The sequence below is a fragment of the Capra hircus genome, assembly GCF_001704415.2.
Source record: "Capra hircus breed San Clemente chromosome X unlocalized genomic scaffold, ASM170441v1, whole genome shotgun sequence".
Classification (NCBI taxonomy): Eukaryota; Metazoa; Chordata; class Mammalia; order Artiodactyla; family Bovidae; genus Capra; species Capra hircus.
Window position 1 is genome coordinate 31,785,895 of NW_017189516.1, and position 25,940 is coordinate 31,811,834.

At 38.8% G+C, this 25,940-nt stretch overlaps 1 protein-coding gene across 1 annotated transcript in view; it reads left to right on the forward strand.

The window, feature by feature from the left end:
• SYTL5 (synaptotagmin like 5) overlaps positions 1–25,940 on the forward strand; it is a 115,516-nt gene that overhangs the window by 17,879 nt on the left and 71,697 nt on the right. The window contains exon 2 of the mRNA XM_005700922.3: positions 14,226–14,435. Coding sequence (XP_005700979.1) covers positions 14,226–14,435 — 210 coding nt within the window. The remainder of the gene's footprint in view (positions 1–14,225; positions 14,436–25,940) is intronic.

The window sequence follows — 25,940 nt, forward strand, 5'->3', positions numbered from 1 at the left end:
TCAACAGTAGCCCTTGCCCGGGGACTGCTCCACAATCCCTAAACTCCAGCTCCCAGCCACTGCACCATCTGGGGTATGTATGGGTGTGGCAAGGAGTGTCTGATTCTCATTCCACTTACACTGCCGCAGATCAGCTTTCACTCTAAGCCTTAAATGTTTCTCCTCTGACTCAGACAGTTGCCCTGATGTGGGGATCGGACCCCTGCTTCAGTTCCCCCACCTGCCAAGGGCAGGTCCAGTGCTGCTAACACTCCTGTTTTTCCCCCTAGTTCCTGTGTCCTACTGAGTCTTGCATGGGTCTATATTATTCTTTTCTGCTGGTCAGGTACTCCTGTCCACTCGAAGCTGGTGTTCTGCATGCACTTCTGTGTCTGAAGGTGTATTCCTGATGTATCCGTGAAGAGAGATGTACTCCATGTCCACCTGCTCCTCTGCCATCTTGTTCTCTCCCTCAAATGTTAAGTTATAAGCCAGCTTTTTCACTTCTTCTTTCACTTCCATCAAGAAGCTCTTTAGTTCTTGCTTTTTGCTATTAGGGTAGTGTCATCTGCATGTCTGAGGTTATTGATATTTCTCCCGGCAATCTTGATTCCAGCTTGTTTTTCATCCAGCCCAGCATTTCACGTAATGTACTCTGCATATAAGTAAAATAAGCAAGGTGACTATATTCAGCCTTGATGTATTCCTTTCCCAATTTGGAGCAGTCCATTGATCCATGTGCAGTTCCAACTGTTGCTTCTTTAACTGCATACTGGTTTCTCAGGAGGCAAAGAAGGTGGTCTGGTAGTCCCATCTCTTTAAGAATTTTTCACAGTTTGTTGTGATCCACATAGTCAAATTTAATGCAAAGATGGGCACAATAAAGGACAGAAATGGTGTGAGCCTAACAGAAGCAGAAGATATTAAGAAGAGGTGGCAAGAATACACAGAAGAACCATACAAAAGATATTTTCATGACCTAGATAACCATGATGATGTGGTCACTCACCTAGAGCCAGACATTCTGGAATGTGAAGTCAATTGGGCTTTAGGAAGCATCACTATGAGCAAAGCTAATGGAGGTGATGGAATTTCAGTTGAGATATTTCAAATTCTAAAAGATGATGCTGTGAAAGTGCTGCCCTCAATATGCCAGCAAATCTGGAAAACACAGCAGCTGGCACAGGACTGGAAAAGGTCAGTTTTCATTCCAATCTCAAAGAAGGGCAATGCTAAAGAATGTTCAAACTACTGCACAATTGCACTCATCTCACACGCTAGCAAAGTAATGCTCAGAATTCTCCAAGCCAAGATTCAACAGTATGTGAGCCGTGAACTTCCAGATGTTCAAGCTGGATTTAGAAAAGGCAGAGATACCAGAGATCAAATTGCCAACATCCATTGGATTATTGAAAAAGCAGGAGAATTCCAGAAAAACATCTACTTCCGCTTTATTGACTATGCTAAAGCCTTTCGCTGTGTAGATCACACCAAACTGTGGAAAATTCTTTAAGAGATGGGAATACCAGACTACCTTACATGCCTCCTGAAAAATCTGTATGCAGGTCAAGAAGCAACACTTAGAACTGGACATGGAACAACAGACTGATTCCAAATCAGGAAAGGAGTACATCGAGGCTGTACATTGTCACCCTGCTTATTTAACTTATATGCAGAATACATCATGCAAAATGCCAAACTAGATGAAGCACAAGCTGGAATCAAGATTGCTGGGAGAAATATTTCAATAACCTTAGATACACAGCCAACACCACCCTTATGGCAGAAAGTGAAGAGAAACTAAAGAGCCTTCTGATGAAAGTGAAAGAGGAGAATGAAAAAGCTTCTTAAAAGTCAACATTCAGCAAACTATGATCATGGCATCTGTTCCCACCACTCTATAGCAAATAGATGGAAAAACAATGGAAACAGTGAGAGACTTTATCTCCAAATCACTCCAAAATCACTGCAGATGGTGATTGCAGCCATGAAATTAAAGGACACTTGCTTCTTGGAAGTAAAGCTATGACCAAAACTAGGCAGCATATTATAAAGCAGAGACATTACTTTGCTGACAAAGGTCCATCTAGTCAAAGCTATGGTTTTTCCAGTAGTCATATATGGTTGTGATAGTTGGACCATAAAGAAAACTGAATGCTGAAGAACTGATGCTTTTGAACTGTGGGGAGAAAACTCTTGAGAGTCCCTATTGGTACATATACACAATGGAGTATTACTCAGCCATTAAACAGAATACATTTGAATCAGTTCTAATGAGGTGGATGAGACTGGAGCCTATTTTACAGAGTGAGTAAGCCAAAAATAAAAACACCAATACAATAAATTAATTAAAAAGAAAGCTGAGCACCAAAGAATTGATGGTTTTGAACTGTGGTGCTGGACAATTCTCTTGAGAGTCCCTTGGGCTACAGGGAGATCCAACCAGTCAATCCTAAAGGAAATCAGTCCTGAATATTCATTGGAAAGACTGATGCTGAAGTTGAAGCTCCAATACTTTGGCCCCCTGATACAAAGAACTGACTCATTGGAAAAGACCCTGATGCTGGGAAAGATTAAAGGCAGGAGGAGAAGGGGACAACAGAGGATCAGATGGTTTGATGGTATCACAGACTCGATGAACATGAGTTTGAGTAAGCTCCAGGAGTTGGTAATGGACAGGGAAGCCTGGCATGTTGCATTCCATGGGGTTGCAAGGAGTCTGACATGACTGAGTGACTGAACTAACTGACTAACGCAGTCAAAGGCTTTCGCATACTCAATAAAGCAGAAGTATATGTTTTTCTACAATTCCCTGGCTTTTTCTGTGATCCAACAGATGTTGGCGTTTTGATCTCTGGTTCCTCTGCCTTTTCTACATCCAGCTTGAACATCTAAAAGTTCTATATTCATGTACTGTTGAAGCCTAGCTTGGAGCATTTTGAGCATGACCTTGCTAGCATGTGAAATGAGTGCAAATGTACAGTAGTTTAAACATTCTTTGGCATTGCCATCTTTTGGAATTGGAGTGAAAACTCACCCTTTCCATTCCTGTGGCCATTGCTGAGTTTTCCAACTTTGCTGGCATATTGAGAACAGCACTTTAACAATGTTATTTTAAGTAGCTCTGCTGAAATTCCATCACTTCCACTAGCTTTTTTTTATAATGATACTTTCTAAGGCTCACTTGACTTCACACTCCAGGATACCTGGCTCTATGTGAGTGATCACACTATCGATGTTGCATGGGTCATTTAGATCTTTTTTAAAAATTAATTTATTTATTTTACTTTACAATATTGTATTGGTTTTGCCATACATTGACTTGAATCCGCCGTGAGTGTACATGTGTTCCCCATCCTGAACCCCCCTCACACCTCCCTCCCCATCCCATCGCTCTGGGTCATCCCAGTGCACCAGCCCCAAGCACCCTGTATCCTGCATCAAACCTGGACTGGCGATTCGTTTCACATATGATATTTTAAATGTTCTTATACAACCTTCCCTGGTGGTGCAGAGGTTAAAGCATCTGCCTGCAATGTGGGAGACCTGGGTTTGATCCCTGAGTTGGGAAGATCCCCTGGAGAAGGAAATGGCAACCCACTCCAGTATTCTTGCCTGGAGAATCCCATGGACGGAGGAGCTTGGTGGGCTACAGTCCACGGGTCGCAAAGAGTTGGACACGACTGAGTGACTTCACTTTCACTTTCATACAATCCTTCTGTGTATTTTTGCCAGTCAGGCAGTTCAGTCTTCCAGTCATGTCTGACTCTTTGCAACCCCATGGACTGCAGCTACACTGCTGTGTGGCTGTTTTACAGATAAGTTCATTTTTGTCATATTTTAGATTCCATATATAAGTGATATGACATTTGTCTTTCACTTTCTGACTTACTTCACTTCATATGATAATCTGGTTTTCATCCATGTTGCTGCAAATGACATTATTTGGTTCTTTTAATGACTGAGTAATACTCCATTGAATATATGTACTATATCTCCTTTATCCATTCATCTGTTGATGGACATTTAGGTTGCTTCCTTGTCTTGGCTCTGTAAATAAAACTGCTACAAATATAGGGGTGCATGGATCTTTTCAAGTTACAGTTTTGTCTAGATAGATGCCCAGTGGTGGTATTACCGGATCATGTGGTAATTCTATTTTTAGTTTTCTGAGAAATCTCCATACTGTTTTCCATAGTGGCTGCACCAGCTACATTCCCACCAACAGTGTAAGAGGCTTCCCTTTTCTCTGCACCCTCTCCCCCGTTTATTGTTTATAGACTTTTCTTAATGGTGTGAGGTGGTACCTCATTGTAGTTTTGATTTGCATTTCTTATAATTAGTGATGATGAACGTCTTTCTACTGTTTTTGATATTCAGGAAAGGGTATCCTTTGGGTTTCAGATTTTTAGAATACATACGTTCTTGTTCCTTGTCAGGCCAGGAAATTTTGATGATATTTTGCAAGGTGTTCCCAGGTTGAAGACTTGGTTTGATAATTATACATGAGATCAATTTCTGCTATGATTTTAAGACTATTGATAATAAATAATTGCCTCTGTCCAGATGGTTTTGTGAGATCTCCTGGTATGTTCCTATGAGCCAAATGTTTCTACCACTGGGAAGCGCTTCGTGTCATCCCAGATTGCACAGTGCTGTCTTTCCTTGAGACAGTTTGTTTGCTGTTGTTTGGCTGCAGTGTACAGCTTGCATGATGTTAGTTCCCTGACCAGTGATTGAACCTGGGCCCTCAGCACTGAAAGCAGAGAATCCTAACCTCTGGATCAGCAGGGAATTCTTGAGACAGTTTCTAAACCTAGTAAATTGACACAGATGGCAAGATTTCTTTATCTAGACAAGGGTTCTTTCAATTCTGTTCCTTATTTATGTTCTCTCAAGTAGCTTTCTCTCTGAGTGAAACTTTCCCCTTATTCTTGGATGGTCTGGATTCTTTTTAATAGCCATTGACTTGCAAATTAATCAAAAGCTTAATAAAGTTTATAGTGGTATTTGATGAGAAACAGCTCTGTTGGAGAATGTTTGCCAGGAGAGATTCTGTGATAAGAGACAACTTGGGCACATATCATTCAGTGGGCAGATAGGAGAAACCCTTCATGTTTGAGTCTTTACTTCGAATATGTTCAGTCTGGCTTTTTACAGCTGGGAAAGCGATACCAATTGCTAGTATTCCCAGTGTTCATCCTGAGCCACAGTATTTTAATAAATTGAGAGGCAATGAGGGGAGTCTTGGATGAGCAAAAGTACAGATTTGGGAATATAAAACTCTGGATCTGAATCATGAGTGCACCACTTAATAGTCCTATGATGTTTCTTCTCTGAGATTCCACTTTTTTATCTGTAAAAATTGGAATCATAATGTCTTTTTCATGGGTCATTGTCAACGTTTATGGGCTTGACACTTAAAACAGAGTGCCTGTCATTATAGTGGCTAAGTGTTGTCATGGTTAGGTTTTAATAATAAATGCCACACACATAGGCCTACAATCAAAATGAAAAAGTCAGAGTGCAGGAGGCATGCAGCCATTGGCATCAGGCTGCTGTGACATTATTCTGCCCACATTTATTATTTCAAGTGATTTTCCCCCCGTTGTTTTTGGTTTGACAGTACTTTTTGTCAGTTACCGTGGTTTTGTTCTCTTAAAGGAATATGAAACTCTAGCTCTAGACAAGGATTTAGCTGGTAGGCTCTGCAGCAGAGGCTGAAGCAAAACCTAGTAGCAACATCTGTGCAAGTGGACAATAATAAAAAGAGCTAATATCTGCTGAGTTCTTTTATTTGTTGAGAGATAGGTTTGTCTGTGGGTGGCAGAGACATATTTTAATTATGACTTACACAAGATGGAAATACATTGCTAACAGGAAAGTCTGAATTGGTTGGCAGCTTTGTGATGTTGTAATGGTGGCTCCATTGTTGAATGGATCTAGGTGCCTTGTCTTTTGTAGTTCCACCATCTTGAAAGTTTGGCTCTTCTTCTAAGATGACTCACCCCTAGCTTCTGGCAGGGAAGAAGGGTTCGTGGGACAAGGATACCCCTTTTCCATTAGGGACATGACCTAAAGGTTACTTGTATCATTTCTGATCATATCGCATTGGCTAATATTTGGTCTCATGGCAAAACTAACTGCCAGACATGCTGGGAAATGCAGTCTTTGAGTGGCCATGAGCCTAGCTAGACATTCCACTAATAGAAAAATGGAGAACACATATTAGGAGATGCATACTGGAATGGTCTATTCCACAACTACTATGTGCCATGCTGGGCTTTACACTATAGTTGTGCTCATGACAGCATCATCTTATTTAATGCTCACAGCAACCCCATGAGCTTGTAATTACTATGAGGGAATATTTTGAGACAGAGAGAAGTTAAGTCTTTTTAAAACCTCTTGAGACACAGAGAGGCTAAGTAATTTTTTTAAAGTCTCAAGGGAAATAAGGGGCAAGACCAGGATTTGAACCCATGGAATCTGACTTTGGAGCCTTATGCTATGAACCACTATATAGTTCTCGCTTGCTCAGTATTTTTCTCAGGCCTTGATGTGCTCTGCTAGATGAAACTGCAGATTGTTGAAAGGCATCAAGGAATCAAAGAAGCTTTATGAAGCTTCTATTGCTTCCTCTTCCAGGCAGTTAATTGCTTCCCTTCTAGAATTTCTAGCTTATTTGATGCAAAATAGTGTTTAGCACAATTGGGTCTAAACAGGGTAGCAAAAGAAAAGCAACACCACACACACATGTGACAGGAATTTTAATGAAAACAGTTCCTGATTTGAAAGCAATGTGTCTATGCCACGATAAAGCAAGCACTCTTTGTACTGCATTGAACAGTTTTGATTATGGGATAGAATAAATTGAATTCAGTATATCACCGGAATATAGAAATGAAAATATTGTCATTCAACGACCGTTGAGACTGTTGGTTTCTGTAATATTTAGGATTTCAACTACATATAAGTCATCAATTCACATGTTAACACATATTTATCTGTGTAGCAACAAGCAAACCTAAAGAATGAACTGATGTTTTTAAAATACAAAGGCACCCTGAGTTTATCTTCTTTTTTTTTTGTTTTACTTTTTATTATAGAAAATTTCAAACACTCACAAGAATATAGTAAAATGAACCTAAAATGCCCATCACCCAGCACAACATTTATTGATTTAAGAACATCCTTATACCTTCAATATCTTTCCCCACTGGATCCTTCCACTGGATTTTTTTATAGAGCATCACATACATCATATTATTTCATCCACCATTTTTTCAGAACATATCTCTTTTCAAACATAACTACAGTTCCATGATCACATCTAAAAAGTTTAATATGAGTTCTTTAAATTCATCAAAAATCCAGTCAATGTTCAAATTTCCTCCAATCATTTATATTCTCAAAATATTTATTCATTCTTTAACTGATTAATTGATTGATTGTATTAAAGTTTGCTTCTTTTTATTTATTTATATTTTGGAGACTAATTACTTTATAATATTGTATTGGTTTTGCCATACATTGACATGAATCCACCAGAGGTGTACATGTGTTCCCCATCCTGAACCCCCCTCCCACTTCCCTCCTCGTACCATCCTTCTGCATCATCCCAGTGCACCAGCCCTGAGCATCCTGTATCATGCATCGAACCTGGACTGGCGATTCATTTCACATATGATAATATACATGTTTCAATGCCATTCTCCCAAACCATCCCACCCTCGCCCTCTCCCACAGAGTCAAAAAGATTGTTTTATACATCTGTGTCTCTTTTGCTGTCTCGCATACAGGGTTATCGTTACCATCCTTCTACATTCCATATACATGTGTTAGTATACTGTATTGGTGTTTTTCTTTCTGGCTTACTTCACTCTGTATAATAGGCTTCAGTTTCATCCACCTCATTAGAACTGATTCAAATGTATTCTTTTAATGAACTGATGTTTTTAAAATACAAAGGCACCCTGAGTTTATCTTAAGTGAAGAATTGGCCTTAGCTGGAATTAAATGTCTTCAACAGCTTTTTTTCCTTTTTTTCTGTTAAAAAAAAAAGGAAGTGTAGCTGATACATAATGTGTTACTTTCAAGTATACAGTGTATACCTGCTCACCTTCTGTGGTGGCTACAATCACTGATGACTGTGACAACATTTGTTTACTGATATGGCAGGCAGTATTCCATTTATTAATAGCAAAGTGATTCAGGTATATATGTATAATGTATATCTACTCTTTTTCAGATTCTTTTCCACTATAGGTTATTATAAGATAATCTGAATATATGCTATGCTATTCAGTTGGCCCTTGTTTATTTTCTATATATAATAGTGACTGTCTGTTAATCTGAAGTTCTAAGTTATCTCCCCCTACCCCTACTTTCCCCTTTGGTAGCCATGAGATTGTTTTCTATGTTGATCAGTCTATTTCTATTTTGTAAATAAATTCATTTGTATCATTTTTTTAGGATTCCACATGTAAGGGATATATAGTATTCGTCTGACTTCACTTAGTATGACAATCAGTAGGGATAAGACCCATCCATGTTGCTGCAAATGACATTATTCTTTTTTATGTCTGGGAAATATCTTTTTCATAACATTTTTTCTTTGTATCTTCATTACTTTTCAACGGTTGATTTGGGTCCATATTTATGTCTACTACACATTTTTTATACCTATCCAGTACTCTTTGTTTTTGTTTCCAAATAAGAACAAAGAGAAGAAATGGTGAGAATTTTAATATTTTAACAAATCAAAATAGTTTTTCTTTCTGATCAAAAGTGTACAAACAAGGTTAAGGAAGATGAAAAAGTTCTAGAAATCCTTACTGTAGTTCCCCCAGGCTTGCATTACTTTTTCAATGTGTCTGATATCAGTTTTAGCCAATTTTGATTTTGTTCTCAGGAAATCTAACATTGTACATTTTTCTCTTTGCATTCTCTTTCTTTTTTTTAAAATAACAATGGCTTCACATTGTAAAGTCCTCTATAATTCCCCAAACATATTACCATACTTAATTGCCTCTGGCTCTCACAACCACCCTTGAGGAAGATAGGAAAGGAATCAGTATCTTCATTTTGAAGTTGAAGATACCTAGTATGGCTGAGATTTCCTCCCTCCCGCCCCATTCCCTTCCTTTTTCCCTTCTTCCTGTCTTCTTTCTCTATCACTCACCAGCTTTTGCTTATGCTCTCTTTTTTTCATTCAATTAAATGAAAGCTATTATGTTCCTGGCACTGCTTAGATGCTATAAAATGAAAAACGGAACAAAACAGATGCAGTCTTGCCCTCATGGAAATTACAGAGGAGTTTGTGAGACAAACATGAAACCAGTAAAAAAAAAAAAAGTACAATTAAGAAATATGGTAAGTTCTGTGAAGAGAAAGAACACAGTTCTCTGAATGAGAATAAGATGGGAATCTGCAGTAGATTTGGTAATCAGAGAAAGCCACTCTGGGTAACCAGCAGTAAAGCTGAAAGAAAAGAATATATGAAAGCCAGCCAGATGAAGAAACTAGGCTTATTTTTTAAAAATTATTTATTTATTTACTTTTGTCTGTGCCGAGTACTCCTTGCATTTGTGTGGGCTTTCTCTAGTTGCGGCCAGTGGGGGCTACTCTCTAGTTGCAGCACTCAGGGCTCAGTAGTTGCTGTTGAGGGGGCCTGGAGTGTACAAGCTTCAGTGATTGTGCACACAGGCTTAGTTGCTACGTGGCATGTGGAATCTTCATGGACCAGGGTTCGAACCCGTCTCTCCTGCATTGGCAGGCAGATTCCTTACCCACTGCACCACCAGGGAAGTTCCTAGGCTGTATGTTTGTCATTCAGGGTAGGCTAAATGATGCTCTAAGAACAGTTCCAAATTCTTACTAGTTTAAAATAATGGAGGTTTATTTCTCTCTGATGTTCCATGTCTATAACTGAGTGGCTAAGGTCTCTACTTCATGGCATCTTCAGACCAGGACTCAAACTTACAGTGCAGACACTATTTGGGACATTGCCATTCTTCATGCGAAGAAGAGGGTTTGTGGTAACCTGGTGATTTGCTCTTAAAGCTTTTACCTGAAGTCACATATCACAGTTCATGCACCAGCGGGAGTCACTTGGCCACATCTAATGTCAAGAGGGTGGTATCTACAGTTCCAATTTGTTCCACCTACCCAGCCTCCCTTGCAGCTAATGGTGATGCTGTGACACTGTCTGGTCAAGTGAACCTAAGAAGGACTTCCCTAAGGGAAGTCCCTAAGGGAAGTCCTTCTTCACTGGAGGACTTCTGCATCAACTTTTGCTTTTCTGTTTAGATATATACAGGTATAACTGTAAGATACAGGTATAACAGACACTCCCTCCCTATTCTTCCTGCCTTAAACTCTACTGATGCACTACTGAAGCTGCCTAGCCATTTTACATAAGAATGATGAGCCATACTTTGAAGATAGGGGATCATCAGAATGAAATGATTCTTTAATGACCTGACTTTTCAGTTGAACTAATACAAGCAAGTGCCTAATTCTGGATTTCTTGTATGTGGGGAATAAAGTCTGTCCATGGAATTCTCTAGGCAAGAATACTGGAGTAGGTAGCCATTCCTTTCTCCAGGGGATCTTCCTGACCCAGTGATCAAACCCAGGCCTTCTGCATTGCAGGCAGATTCTTTACTGTTCTGAGCCACAAGGGAAACCCTTGTGGGAGAAAAATTACACCAAATATTTAAGCCTGTTATTTGAAACCAGAAACATTTCTAGCTTATGTGCATAAGAAAGATGAATAGATTCTGTGCTTACAGCCCAGAAACCCATCTTCCTCAGATACCTTCCTGAGACTGGGCCAGGAGTGCAGGAGCCAAATGAGATCGACCTTGCTTTGTGAGTGGCAGCCAGTGAAGCAGAGGAAAGAGAAATCGTCCGTCCTATTCCTCTCTTCTAGCTCCCTGTAGTTCCCTTTCTCCTTCATACAATGTCACCAGTTGCACAGTTTGTTTTCCTGACTACAACTACTGTCCCTTTACCCTTTACTCTGTCATTACCCTTTCTCCTCTTCTTGAGAAATGCTTGTGTCCACTTAAGGTGAAATTATCCTAGGTATGATTGAATTGGGTTTCCCTGGTGGCTTAGCGGTAAAGAATTCACCTGCCAGTGCAGAAGCCATGGGTTTGATCCCTGGGTTGGGAAGATCGCCTGGAGAAAGAAATGGCAACCCACTAATGATTGAATTAGGTCAGTTTCTCAAAGATTTGAAAAATCTGTAAGCTGCTTGTGAGTGAAAAAGGTTGCCTGCCATATCAACAAACAAAGGGATGTTGCAACCATCAAGTCACTGCAGCCACCCTGAGGGGACTCAGGATGGGAAAGAACAGGATACTGGCCCTAAATAACTGAGTTGCAAATCAAAGGAATAATTTCCATGAGCTCAGACTCTTGCCCCTTCCCATATACAGAAAAGGGCTATATTCTTTATCTTGAGCTTCTGGTTGGTTTTCTTTACTTGTCGGTAATTTTTGATGTTCCTACTCCTTGTTGCAAAACTCCTTTGTATCCTGGCTCCTCTCTTTCTTCTTCTGAGCAGTCCCTCAGAGCTATAGCTGAGGGGTGGCCTCCTAGGCTTCAGTCCTCAGCAAGTCTGCCAAATAAAACAATTCTCAATTTTTAGGTTATCCATTTTTTTCAGTCAACATGCTTAATATTTTGTGCTGCCTATGGAATTCTTCCCGGCTTTCCCCACAGTCTCAGAGGTTCCTCTCAGAATATGTGGGACATTTAATGCTGGTTGTCTTAGGAATTCCCAACTGGTGTGTTTGGACCTTGAAATTCTTGGTCCTCTGTGTCCTTCCTGTGGTGGCCCACGTCTTTTCAGACTTTGGAACTGGGAGCTAAGTGAACGCTGATTGCTAAATGAAGGCCTATGAATAGAACACAAAGAAAAATGCAATCTAAATATTTGACTTTATGGCCATACTTTCTCCAAATGGTCTCAAGCTCTAGTTTAAGGAGCAACCAAGTAGTTAAACTTCAGGCACCTGATCATAAAATTTATTTTTTTTTTTGTCTCTGGAGTATCCTGGAATACCCCATGTTCTCAATTTCTTATTCTTTGGCCCGCTATCCTACTGGGATAGGACTGCAGTCTACGATTATTCTTTGTTTCACTCATTTTGGTCATTTATTCTTTATGATTGATACAGATTGTGACTAGGCAGTGTTTTATTTCTCATGTGCCCTGAGGTGTTTAAAGGTTTGTGTGTGTGTGTGCGTGCACGCATGTGTGCACTCAGTCATATCTGACTCTTTGAAACCCCTTGGACTGCCAGGCTCCTCTGTCCATGGGATTTTCCCAGCAAGAATACTGGAGTGGGTTGCCATTTCCTGTTCTAGCATATCTTCCCGACCCAGGGTTCAAATCTGTGTCTTCTTGAGTTTCCTGCATTGTCAGGTGGGTTCTTTACCACTGCTGCACCTGGAAAGGTCTGTTGTTATTTTCCAAATAATACAATTTGAGTTTTCAAATGAGAATTCATCTCATTTTAAAAGTTGTAGCTTTTACAGGTTTTCAAAAGTAAATTGTGTGGAGCTTTTCTTACACTCAATTTCAGGAGCTAGTTGTTCATGAAAAAAAAAAGACATAAGGATGCTTTGTAAGTTCTAAATAAGGGAATAGGAAACATGTGTGTTCTTGTCATTTTTGCTCAATTAGACAAGAAAGGGAGAACTTTGTTTTCTTTTCAATTACAGATTATTACAGGATATTGAATATAGTTCCCTGTGCTGTATAGTAGGACCTTGTTGTTTATTTTATATATAATAGATTCTCTCTGCTAACATCAAACTCCTAATTTATCCCTCCCCCATGCCCTTTTCCTTTTGGTAACCATCTGTTTGTTTTCTGTGTCTGTGAGTTTGTTTTGGTTTTGTAAGTAAATTCATTTGCATCATATTTTAGATTCTACCTTTAAGCGGTATTTGTCTTTTTCTTTCTGACTTATTTAACTCAGTATAATCTCTAGGTCCATCCATGTTGCTACAAATGGCATTATCCTTTTTAATGACTGAGTAGTATTCCTTTTGAATAGCTATTTTCTAAAGCATATGTAAATAGATCATATCATATAGTAAAAGGAGGGACATAGAAATAGCATTTATTTAGTACTTGTGTGGCAGGAAACAAGCTGGTATCTTCCCATATATTTTCTTACTTAGTCTTAAAAATGGTCATGATGGAATATTATTATTCCTGTTTTTGAAACAAAGAGACTGAAGTTGAATGGGTAAATCATTGTTTACGTTTGAATAGGTAATTCATAATGGACCCAGGATTCAAACAAATGTATATCTAACAGCAAAGCCCATGGGTCAGTGGCAATTGTTTGATCTTCAATGATGGGCAATGTCTTTGCAGCCAAGTTCACATTAGCTCATTTAAGGCAGCAATCCCAAACCTTTTTGGCATCAGGGACTAGTTTCGTGGAAGACAGTTTTTACATGGACCTGGTGTGGGGTGGTTTGGGGATGATTCCAGTATATTACATTTATTGTGCACTTAAAGTGAAAGTGTCAGTCACTCAGTTGTTTCCGACTCTGTGTGACCCCATGGACAGTCTGCCAGTCTCCTCTGTCCATGGAATTCTCCAGGTAAAAATACTGGAGTGGGTTGCTGTACCCTTCTCCAGGGGATCTTCCCAACCCAGGGATGGAACCCAGGTCTCCTGCATTGCAGGCAGATTCTTTACCATCTGAGCCACCAGGAAAGCCCATTGTGCACTTAATTCAATTATTATTATATCAGCTCTACCTCAGATAATCAAGAATTAGATCCTGGAGGTTGGGGACCCCTGACTTAAAGAAAACACCCATGTTGCCAAGTTTGATTTCACCCTCTTGCCTCATATCTAGGCAAGGAGACAACATAGCACTGTACATGCCTGTAGGCTGGGGTTGTGCTCCCTTGTTATGGTATCAAAGACACCCTGGAGAAGGTAGAGTAGAATATAAATAAATACAAATAGCAAATAGAAGTGCCTGGATAAGATTTCAAAATCCGAGAGTAAGACGCAAACGTTATATTTTTCCACTAATGAGATCAAAGGATTATTGATTCTGGAGGAAGAAATTATGGATTTTTGAAAGTCACTTGAATGTAACTCCTTGATCCTTTCAAATAGTCTCCCCAGTGAACACATCCCTTATATAAAGATAGCTCTGCTTCTCTTTTGTAAGTGATTTTTTTTTTCCTCTCCTTCCAGGAAGCTGAAGAATGAACTCCTGGAAGCGAAACGCAGAAGTGGGAAGACTCAACAAGAGACCACCAGGGTCTGTGCCCACTGTCAGAGAAACCTGGGCTTGATATTCGATCGGGGAGACCCGTGCCAGGCCTGCTCCCTCAGAGTGTGCAGCCAGTGCCGGGTCTCAGGCCTTGATGGCAGCTGGCGGTGCACCATCTGTGCGAGAGTCGCGTGAGTTTCTTGCCTTTGTGTGCAAAGTCAGCTTTGATGACTGAAGAGTTGGGGAATGGGGAAAGCAAGGAGGAAGAATACATAAAAGGTAGCAATAGAAAATAGAATTGAAAGTATAGCCACACTAGTAGTTCAGGAGTGCTTTGGCAGGGTGTAATGTGTATCTGTGTGTGTCTAAGAACAGAAACATTGTATGGTTGGAAGCCTCACAGAACGTGGTCTCTTCCCACATCTGAACACCACCCTCAGGCTTTCTTAGAGCCACACTTGGCTCCACCCAGCTTCTTAGGGTGTGTGTCCTCAGTCCTGTTCCATGGAATTTTGGGGATTTTCCAGGAATTTTCCAGGATTTTCCCCATGGAATTTTCTAGGCAAGAATACTGAAGTGGGTTGCTGTGCCCTCCTCTAGGGGATCTTCCCAACCCAGGGATTGAACCTGCATCTTCTGCATTGGCAGGTGGGTTCTTTACCACTAGTGCAGCCTGAGAAGCCCAAAACTGGGTTTCAGTTCAGTTCAGTTGCTCAGTCATGTCGACTCTTTGTGACCCCCATGAATTGCAGCATGCCAGGCCTCCCTGTCCATCACCAACTCCTGGAGTTCACTCAGACTCACGTCCATCGAATCAGTGATGCCATCCAGCCATCTCGTCCTCTGTCGTCCCCTTCTCCTCCTGCCCCCAATCCCTCCCAGCATCAGGGTCTTTTCCAATGAGTCAACTCTTCGCATGAGGTGGCCAAAGTATTGGAGTTTCAGCTTTAGCATCATTCCTTCCAATGAACACCCAGGACTGATCTCCTTTAGGATGGACTGGTTGGATGTCCTTGCAGTCCAAGGGACTCTCAAGAGTCTTCTCCAACACCACAGTTCAAAAGCATCAATTCTTTGGCTCTCAGCTTTCTTCACAGTCCAACTCTCATATCCATACATGACCACTGGAAAAACCATAGCCTTGACCAGGCGGACCTTTGTTGGCAAAATAATGTCTTTGCTTTTTAATATGCTATCTAGGTTGGTTATAACTTTCCTTCCAAGAAGTAAGCATCTTTTAATTTCATGGCTGCAATCACCATCTGCAGTGATTTTGGAGCCCCCAAAAATAAAGTCAGCTACTATTTCCACTGTTTCCCCATCTATTTCCCATGGAGTGATGGGACCAGATGCCATGATCTTAGTTTTCTGAATGTTGAGCTTTAAGCCAACTTTTTCACTCTCCTCTTTCACTTTCATCAAAAGGCTCTTTAGTTACTCTTCACTTTCTGCCATAAGAGTGGTGTCATCTGCATATCTGAGGTTATTGATATTTCTCCCAGCAATCTTGATTCTAGCTTGTGTTTCTTCCAGTCCAGCATTTCTCATGATGTACTCTACATAGAAGTTAAATAAGCAGGGTAACAATATACAGCCTTGACGTACTTCTTTTCCTATTTGGAACCAGTGTGTTGTTCCATGTCCAGTTCTAACTGTTGCTTCCTGGCCTGCATACAGGTTTCTCAAGAGGCAGGTCAGGTGGTCTGGTATTCCCATCTCTTTCAGAATTTTCCACAGTTTATTGTGATCCACACAGTCAAAGCCTTTGGCATAGTCAATAAAGCAGAAATAGATGTATTTTTCTGGAACTCTCTTGCTTTTTCGATGATCCAGCAGATGTTGGCAATTTGATCTCTGGTTCTTCTGCCTTTTCTAAAACCAGCTTGAACACCTGGAAGTTCACGGTTCACATATTGCTGAAGCCTGGCTTGGAGAATTTTGAGCATTACTTTACTAGCATGTGAGATGAGTGCAATTGTGCGGTAGTTTGTGCATTCTTTGGCATTGCCTTTCTTTGGGATTGGAATGAAAACTGACCTTTTCCAGTCCTGTGGCCACTGCTGAGTTTTCCAAATTTGCTGGCAACTGGGTTTAATAATCTACAAATCAAGGTGCAAAAATAATTCAGGATATCTTCCTGTCTTTCCCATGAAATCAAAGTGTTTACTTGGGATATTTCTCCATATATGTGTACAGAAAAAGTATCAGTAATGCACTTTGCTTTCTACTTGAAAGGAACATGATGTATCTGTGACTCAAGTACATAATGTAAAAGTCGCTCTTTTAGACCCTGAAGTCTTCATAGAAAGTTTTTCTCAGTGTGAAATAATGGGTCTTTCCAACTCTGCTCCCCTTTACTTCACATTTCAGAGTTGGATATAAAGGCTCTTCCAGTATTGTCAAATTGGAGAAGGAAATGGCAACCCACTGCAGTATTCTTGCCTGGAGAATCCCATGGACAGAGGAGCCTGGCGGGCTATAGTCCATGGGATTGCAAAGAGTCAAACAAAACTGAATGACTATTACTTACGGTGTAGTCAAATAATGACTTACAGAGGAAATAATGGACAGAATTTCCTCAGTTATAGTTTTGCCTCTATATAATTTTGCAGGAGCATTTATCCCTCTCCACTCTTAGTGACCACTAGAGGACAATAAATCAGAAGAGGAAAACTTGGAAAGAGACTAGCACCCCTTTTTTTAAAATGAAAACATAATACACATGGCTTTTGTTTTTAACTAGAGTTGATGATGGACAGGGAGGCCTGGCGTGCTGCGATTCATGGGGTCGCTAAGAGTCAGACACAACTGAGCGACTGAACTGAACTGAACTTACACAAAAGGACACAAATGACAAGTGTACAACAGGGTTTCTCGATTTCAGCATCACTGAAATTTTTGGCAATATGGTTCTCTCTGGGGGAGGGAGGCGCTGTCCTATGTACTATAAGATGTTTAGCAGTGTTCATGGCTTCTACCCAGTAGACACCAGTAGCACTCCTCCCCTTTTCAGTGGTGACAATGACAGATTCCTGCCAACATTACCACATGTCCCATAAAGAGCAAATGTCTTTGAGAAGCACTGATGTACAGCTTTGCAAATTATCACAGTTTCTGTGTAACTACCATTCAGGCAACGAAATAGAAATGCTACTGACACCCCAGAAGCTTTTCTTCTTCCTCCTCCCAATCACTAGTCCCTTCTTATTCTCCAAATATAAGTATTATCCGGCTAACACCATAAGTTAACTTTGACTTTTTTATACTTTAAATTTATTTTATGCTTTAAATTGATTTTAATTGTTTAAATTGTTGATTTTATACTTAAAATATAAAAAAATTCAAATTTTTTATACTTTAAATTGACTCATACAGGGTGTGTGTTTTTGTTCATAACTACTTTTGGTCAACATTATGTTTGTGAGACATCCATTTTTGTTGCATTTGGCAGATGTCTACTCATTTTCACTTTTATACTCATTTCACTCATTTTCACTATAGTGTTTTGTTAATACTCTATTTATAACTATATAAGGATTCATATACCATTCTATCATTGATGTATATTTGGGATGTTTCTAGCTTTCACCTCTTAAAAATAGTGTTGTTATAAATATTCTTGAGCATGTTTCTTGGTACATTTGTGTATGTATTTCCATTGAATATGTACATAGTAAAGTTGCTGGGTCATAGAATTTATGCATGTGTTTCATAGCAGTTGTTGTTTAGTAGCTAAGTTATGTCTGACTCTTCGTGACCCTATGGACTATAGCCCTCCAGGCTCCTCCGTCCATGGGATTTCCCAGGGAAGAATACTGGAGTGGGTTACCAGTTCCTCATCCAGGGGATTTTCCCAGAACAGGGATCAAACCCATGTCTCCTACCTTAGCAGGTGGATTCTTTACCACTGTGCCACCTGGGAAGCCCCATGATGCCAATTGTTTTCCAAAGTGGTTGTGCCAAGTTATCCTTTCACTAGCAAGGCATGAGTGTTGGTTACTTTATATTTTTACAACACTGTTTTTGGTTTTTCCATTTTTATAATTTTGTTGGGTGTGTAGTGGATTAATTGCATTTTTCTTTTTTACCAGTGAGAATGAGGATATCTTCATATGTTGACTGACCATTTGAACATCCTTTTCTGTGAAGTGCTGGTTCAGGTCTCTTGCCTTTTTCTGTTAGGTTATCAGCCTTTTACTGACTAGTGTGAAGGAATTCTTTATATATTCTGTGTACAAACCATGTTGGTTCCTTGTGTTTCAGATATTTTTTCATTCTCTCCTTTTCATTCTCTCAGTGGTGTATTGAAGAACAGAAATCTCTAGTTTTTTAGTAACTCAATTTGTTCATCTTTTCCTGTATGAGATTAGTGGTTTTTTTCTTCCTGTATCCTAACAGGGAAAACAAAAATCTTCTTGTAAAAGTTGATGAAAATATTCTCCCATGTGATCTCCTGTAAGTGTTATTGTATTACCTTTTTAGACTTACAATCTACTTTGAACTGATTTTTGCATGTGCTATGAGTTACAGATTCATTTTTATATTTTAATATGAATATCCATTTGACCCAGCAACATTTATTGAAAGGACCATTTTTTTCCATTTCTCTACAGTGTCACCTTCACAAATCAAGTTTCATTTCTGACTACTCTATTACATGTGTAATGTACCAGTAACATATTATTTTAATTCAATGTAGCTTTATAAAATTTTATATCCAGTAGGCTTGCCACTTTGCTGATTTTGTTCAAAATGCCATGGCTATTACTGGTCCCTGGTATTTTCAAATACATTTAGAATCACCTTTCCATAAAACAGGTCCTACTAGCGTTTTTATAGGGACTACATTACATCTACAGAAAGTTATGGAGAGAATTGATGTCTTTCAGTATTTAGTCTTGATCCACAAACACTATGTGCCCTTTCATCAGTTTACCTTTAATTTCTTTTAGTAATATTTCATATAATAATTTTCCTGATGTATCTTATATATCATTAGATTTAATCCAAGTATTTGATCATTGTGTTATTATAAACAGTATCCTTAAATTTTTTTTATTTTCTTATTGTTATCGATATGGAGAAATGCAGTTGATTTGGGTAGTCTAACTTTATATTTGGAAATCTTGTTAAACCCATTTATTAATTAAAATTATTCCTGTGGTACCATTCAAATTTTACTTTTGCACAAGTGTGTCTTCTTTTCTAACACTTGACATCTTTTTTTCTTTCTGTATTGCATATTTGTTTTCAATTTTATTCGTTTCTTATTCTTTCTTTTACTTTTTTAGAATTTTTCATTAATAGTGTTTTGATTCATATGTTTAGAGACTTCATTTTTCCATCCTTTGTTCTTTTCTAACATATACATTTAAGGATATGAATTTCCCTATTTGTACTGCTTTGGCTGCATCTCACACAATTTCATATCCATTACTTTTTATGATATTGGTTTCATTCTGTTTTCTAATTTCCATCACCTCTTTTTCCCAACTACGAGTTATTTACAATTGTCTTTTGATATCTAACTTCATGGGGATTTTTGATATCTTTTTGATATTGAAATTAGCTTTCTTTCACTTTGGTCAGAGAACATACTCTATATAATTTCATTCTTTGAAATTCAGCCCAGAAAATCTTCAATTTTGTTAAATATTCCAATTTCCTTGAAAAAATGAATTCTACTGTATTGATCTGAATATCTTAGTTTTGTCTTTTAATGATATTTGTTAATTGTGTTGTCAAAATCTTCCATATCTCTACTGATTTTTTTAATCTATATATTCTATGTGATATTGATGGAAATATACACTAATCTCTCTCAATAATGATTGTGGATTTTCTATTTTCCTTTTTAGCTTGATAATATTTGTTTTGCATATGTTGAATTTAGAGTCTTGATTGCTTAAGTATTTGGAATTGTGAGATTTTATAGTTGTACAGAAACCTTTATAATTAAGAAAACTCTCTTCTTATCTCTAGTTACGATTTTTTCCTTTTCAGTTCAGTTCAGTCGCTCAGTCATGTCCGACTCTTTGCGACCCCATGAATCGCAGCACGCCAGGCCTCCCTGTCCATCACCATCTCCCGGAGTTCACTCAGACTCACGTCCATCGAGTCAGTGATGCCATCCAGCCATCTCATCCTGGGTCGTCCCCTTCTCCTCCTGCCCCCAATCCCTCCCAGCATCAGAGTCTTTTCCAATGAGTCAACTCTTCGCATGAGGTATCCAAAGTACTGGAGTTTCAGCTTTAGCATCATTCCTTCCAAAGAAATCCCAGGGTTGATCTCCTTCAGAATGGACTGGTACTTTATAATGAGTATGGCCTCAGTTGCTTTCTTTTGGTTGACATATGCCGGGGGAATCCTCTTTATTCTTTACTTGCAACTTTTTTCTTTCCTTATATTTACCATATGTCTCTTATAAGTGGAATATTATCGTGTGTGCATATTTTAAATCTAGGCTGACAGTTGTCATTTAATTAGGATATTTGTCCCATTTGTAGTAATAACATAACCCATATATTTTATTTAAAATTTACCACTCTTTTACTTATTCTTTTTTTGGTCCCATCTATTCTGTTCTTTTATCTCTACTCATTTGTCTTCATTTAGGTTGTTGCAATATTTTTCTATTTATCTCCTCTAATATTTATACATTTTTTACTACTCATCTAATGATTACTCTAGAGATTACAGCATACATCCTTGACTTGTTAAACTATAATATTAATTAGTAGTTTTGGTACTTCTAAGACAATATCAGGACTTAAAAACACTTTGATTGCCTTTACTCCCCTCCTAGTGCTATTGTATATTTTAAATATTTGTATATCTATACACACACATATGTACACATAGCTGAGTGTGTGTGTGTATACATGTATGTATGTATGTATGTATGTATGTATGTAAGATTTGTCTTAGTCTATTTAGGCAGCTGTAACAGAATACCATAGACTAGGTGGCTCTTAAACAACAGAAATTTCTTTTTCACAGTCCTGGAGATCAGGGTTCTGGCAGATTTGTTGTCTGGTGAGGGTGTGCTTCTTGGTTCATAGCCAGCTGTCTTCCCACTGTGTCCTCACCTGGCAGAAGAGGGAAGAAGAGACAAAGGAAGTCTCTGGAGAATCTTTTTATAAAGGGAGTGATCACTTCCCAAAGACTCCATCCAAATAACCATTGCACTGGGGGTTACATTTCAATATATGAATTATTATGGAAGGGGTACATTCAGTCTATAACATAATTAATCCCACAAAATATTCTTATTTTATAGTCATTATTTCACTTAGATTTACTACTTAGTTACCCTTTCCATAACTATTTTCATATCCTTAAATTCACCTATTCATGGATAGTGAAAATTCATTTGTGAGTGGACCTGAGCACTTCATACGCATGTTATTCAGGGGTCAACCATATTTGAAAAACAATAAAGCTTAGTGAGACTCTGTTTAATAGTATGTATCAATTGAGAATATACTTCTTTTTTTCTAGCAAGGAAATTGGATAGGGCCTGTAAATATTCAAGATTACCTTAACTAGATCATGGTTTAAGCTAATTTCAGAATTGAAGCCTTAGTCCTTGAGAGGGTGGATCTGTTTGGGGATCACATTTATTCCTGGATAATGCTAATAGTCCTACAAGGTCTCAAAATATATACCAATTAAATAAGAGAGGTGATTGATTTTCTGTATTATAAATAGTAGAAATAAGCACACCAAGAGTTCAGAATGTGTGTTAGTACAGTTGGATTGAATAAATATCAAAATTTGTTTGTTTTTCCACCCAGTTCTTTTCCCACCAAACTCTGCCAAGAGTGAGGTTTGTTATTTCAAGTGATGAAAGGAAAAGTGATTTTAACAAATGACTGACCTACTAATTGCAGAGTCTGAAGACTTATAAGGAATATCTCAGTAACTGTTTCTCCATTTCTTATACCATATTATTTTATTTGATCCCTAATATTTGATCATTTTCAGTTTTTATTCCATTTCTGTTTACCTCTTCTCTACATCCTGAACCCTCATTTGCTCACACAACAGTAACTAGGGACTGTGACTCATGAGGCTTTCAATCAATCAGGAGTTGCCTCAAGCTTTTGTATGGGGAGAGGAATTTTGTCTTTAATTTCTAAATGTCAGTTGTAATTACTGAAACACTCTTTTCAATACAAGACCCAAGAGGTTTGTGTATTCATGCATTGCTAATTGAAAGTTTTGCCATCAGCTCATCTGATTGTCAGTATAGATGGTAATTGCAGGTCTAATTCATAAAAAATCTCCCCTCAATCTGGTCAGATCCATATTAGGTTATATATAATAGAGAGAAACTTTTAATGTGTTAAGTCATTGGAATTTGCAAGTTGTTTGTTATGGAAGTTAGCTTACCTAACAAAACTAACATAATCCCTTCCCGTGTGGTTTTTTTTCCCCTTAATACTTATATGGTATATACTTTCCTCCTCTTGTTTATTATCTTTATTCCTCCACTAGAATATAAGCTTCACAACCATGAGAGCAGGGCCTGTTATCTGTAGTGTTCAATGAAGTAGTTCTAGTGCCTAAAAGAATGCCTATGGTAAATACTCAATGATGAGTAAATAGATGGCAAGGCCCCACTTAAAGCACTTCAGGCTTAAGCAAGTTATGGAACAAATGTGGTTTTCTTCAGAATTAATGTGCGCGCACACACACATATGCACGGACACACATCAGGCCAAATATATTTGCCCTCTGAAGAGAGTAAATTTCCAGTTGTCACAGAAAGATATGACAAGTTGTTGTCAGAAGGATGTAAGAATAAATAATTAAAAAAAAAATAAAAGGTCTGTGTCTTCCTGAGGGGATGTTAAAACCTCAATACAGAACTTCAGAATTACTTGTACTTCTTTTTTTTTAATGTGATAATAACTTAATAAACCCAACTATCCACCTATCCACTTGCTCTATCTTTTGACCCATCTGTCCATCCTCACTACAACAATTATTGATAACCTGTTGGAATACTAGAGGATAAGGATACAAAGATGGATGAAACATAGACTACCCTCAGTGGTTTCATAGTCTAAGGAGGAGGAGTTTATTACATTATTATCTCATCACTAGAATAAATTCTGTATTTGTGCATTACAATGTTCTGAGGAAGAAACAGCTTTCAATGTGTGGTTCTTATACCTCTTTTTAAAAATTTTATTTATTTTAATTGGAGGCTAGTTACAATATTGTGGTGGTTTTCACCATACATCGACATGAATCAGTCATGGGTTGTACATGTGTCCCACCATCCTGAACCCCTCTCCAACCTCCTTCCCCACCCCATCCCTCTGGGTTGTCCCAGAGCACCAGCTTGGACAACAACAACTTATAGTTGTAGCATCTGTGTGGCAGCTGGAAATTTACAAGATGTGTGTTTCACTTAGTAGAAACAGAATCTCTTCTCATTTTAAAAACTGAAAACAGAGACCATTATTTCTTCAGCTACAAGTCTATGTGATCTCAGAGATTATCTGTCAGTGTTGGAAGTACCCTGTTTGCTATTCATGGGGTGGTTTTTGAGAGGAAGCATGAATGGTACTCTACTGGCAGTGAACACCCTTAATTTGTTGTGAGAGAATGCTGTAGTGCCAGTGGGCTGTCTCTATGTTCAATAGACCATAAAATTGAAATTCCCACCCTGACCTCTAAGAGATGAGATGAGTCAGAAAGTGACTCATTCTCTAATCAGTTGGAAAACACAACCTTTGTTGTCATTTACCTTGGAATGGGTAAAAGTAAAGAGCTTTAATTGCTGTAGCACTGAAAAGGATTACAGCAGAAACTAATAAAGGGAGCCTACCTCCTTCAATGGGATGATCAGCCCTTGACATTTTTTGCAGCCTCTTCTGGTTCTAACAAGTTGGTTGCTGTTGGTCTCCTTTTAAAATTAACTTTATAGAAACAGAATGAAAGGGACCCTGACACAGCCAGTTAGTTCATGTGGCTATCCTAATGAGACCTACAAAATTCCACATGATTATGTTAGCGGAGGCAGTTGCTTTCCAACACAAAGACAGCCATAATGATCAATTTTCCTAATTAGCACCTCAGTTGAACTTGGACCCCAAAGATAAAAGCAACATGATCAGGAGCCCAAAAATGAAATACTTCTGATATGATGTTGATGAGCTGATCTTATTTATATTCATGCCATGTGGTGACATTTCATGCTGCTATTTGTCCTTGTGGAAGCCTTTGTCATGTTTAAGGAGGAATCCGGTGTTTTTGTTTTTGATGAATTGGTAGTGATGACTGAAAACAGATGAAATAGACCTGAGATAGATGAAATATGAGTCCCTGTCACTAACTTGAAAGACGATAGTACCAATGGTTGGAACATATACAGAGAGGGTACAGAGGAAATGCATAGTGCTTTGTTATGAAAAGGAGAAATACAGACCCTGACATCTGAAAACTGATCTGACATTTACATGTAGGTCTTGATGTTGTCAGAAGGTGATCTGAGGCAGGCTGTGGTGTTCTCCTAGTAGACATAAATGAACTCAGAGCACCAGCATCCCACAGGATCACTGTGTATCCATGATGAAGTGAGACACAGTAAGAATTCTTCATAATCTTATTTTAGCATAGATGAAAACAAGGTGACTGGTCAAGTCACAATGTATCACACATCCCCGTTTCTTGGTTAATATGAATTTCCTCCTACTTCCTTACTAATTACAGCTTTAGCCTTCTTCTAGACTACCCTTCTTTTAGGTAAAACTTAAGTTATCAATGATAGCCTTGTCCCTGCTCCCTGACATCACGTAGTCTAGAGCAAATCCCTGCTCTCTTGAAATCTCCCTAAAATTACCTAACATAACCCCAAGTGAAAGTGAAAGTCCCTCAGTCATGTCTGACTCTTTGCAACCCTGTGGATTACAGCCTGCCAGGATCCTCTGTCCATGGATTCTTCAGGCAAAAATCCTGGAGTGGTTTGTCATTACCTTCTCCAGGGGACCTTCCCAACCGAGAGATTGGACCTGGGTCTCCTGCATTGGAGGCAGAATCATTACGCTCTGAGCCACCAGGGAAGCCCAACATAAGCCCCAATCCTATATTAAATTCTTTCAAACGCCGCCTTCTCGAGACTTCCCATGGTTTTTCATGGCATGTTTTCCTTCATTGCAATGAACAAAAATTTCAACTTGTTCAACTATACCTGTGTATCTGGAGATCTTTTGGTCCTCATGGGTACTAGTAATTGCCACATACTCATTTAAACATCACTCCTTTTTTTTAAAGGTTTCTATAATCTAGCTACAAGGAAAATTTCACATTGTAGTAATCCCACACTGAGCCACAGATTTTGGGGGTGATATGTGCATGCTTAGTCCCTCAGTCATTTCCAACTCTTTGCGACTCCATGGACTATAGCCCACCAGTGTCCTCTGCCATTCAACTCTCCATGCAAGAATACTGGAGTGGGTAGCCTATCCCTTTTCCAGGGGAACTTCCTGACTCAGGAATTGAACCACGGTCTCATGCACTGCAGGATAATTCTTCACCAGCTGAGCTATCAGGGAACTTTTGAGGATGATAAGAAGCTGTTTGGAGTACCTTGACATGCTACTTTAAATCACTTATTAATCATATATGTGGAGAAGGCAATGGCACCCCACTCCAGTACTCTTGCCTGGAAAATCCCATGGACG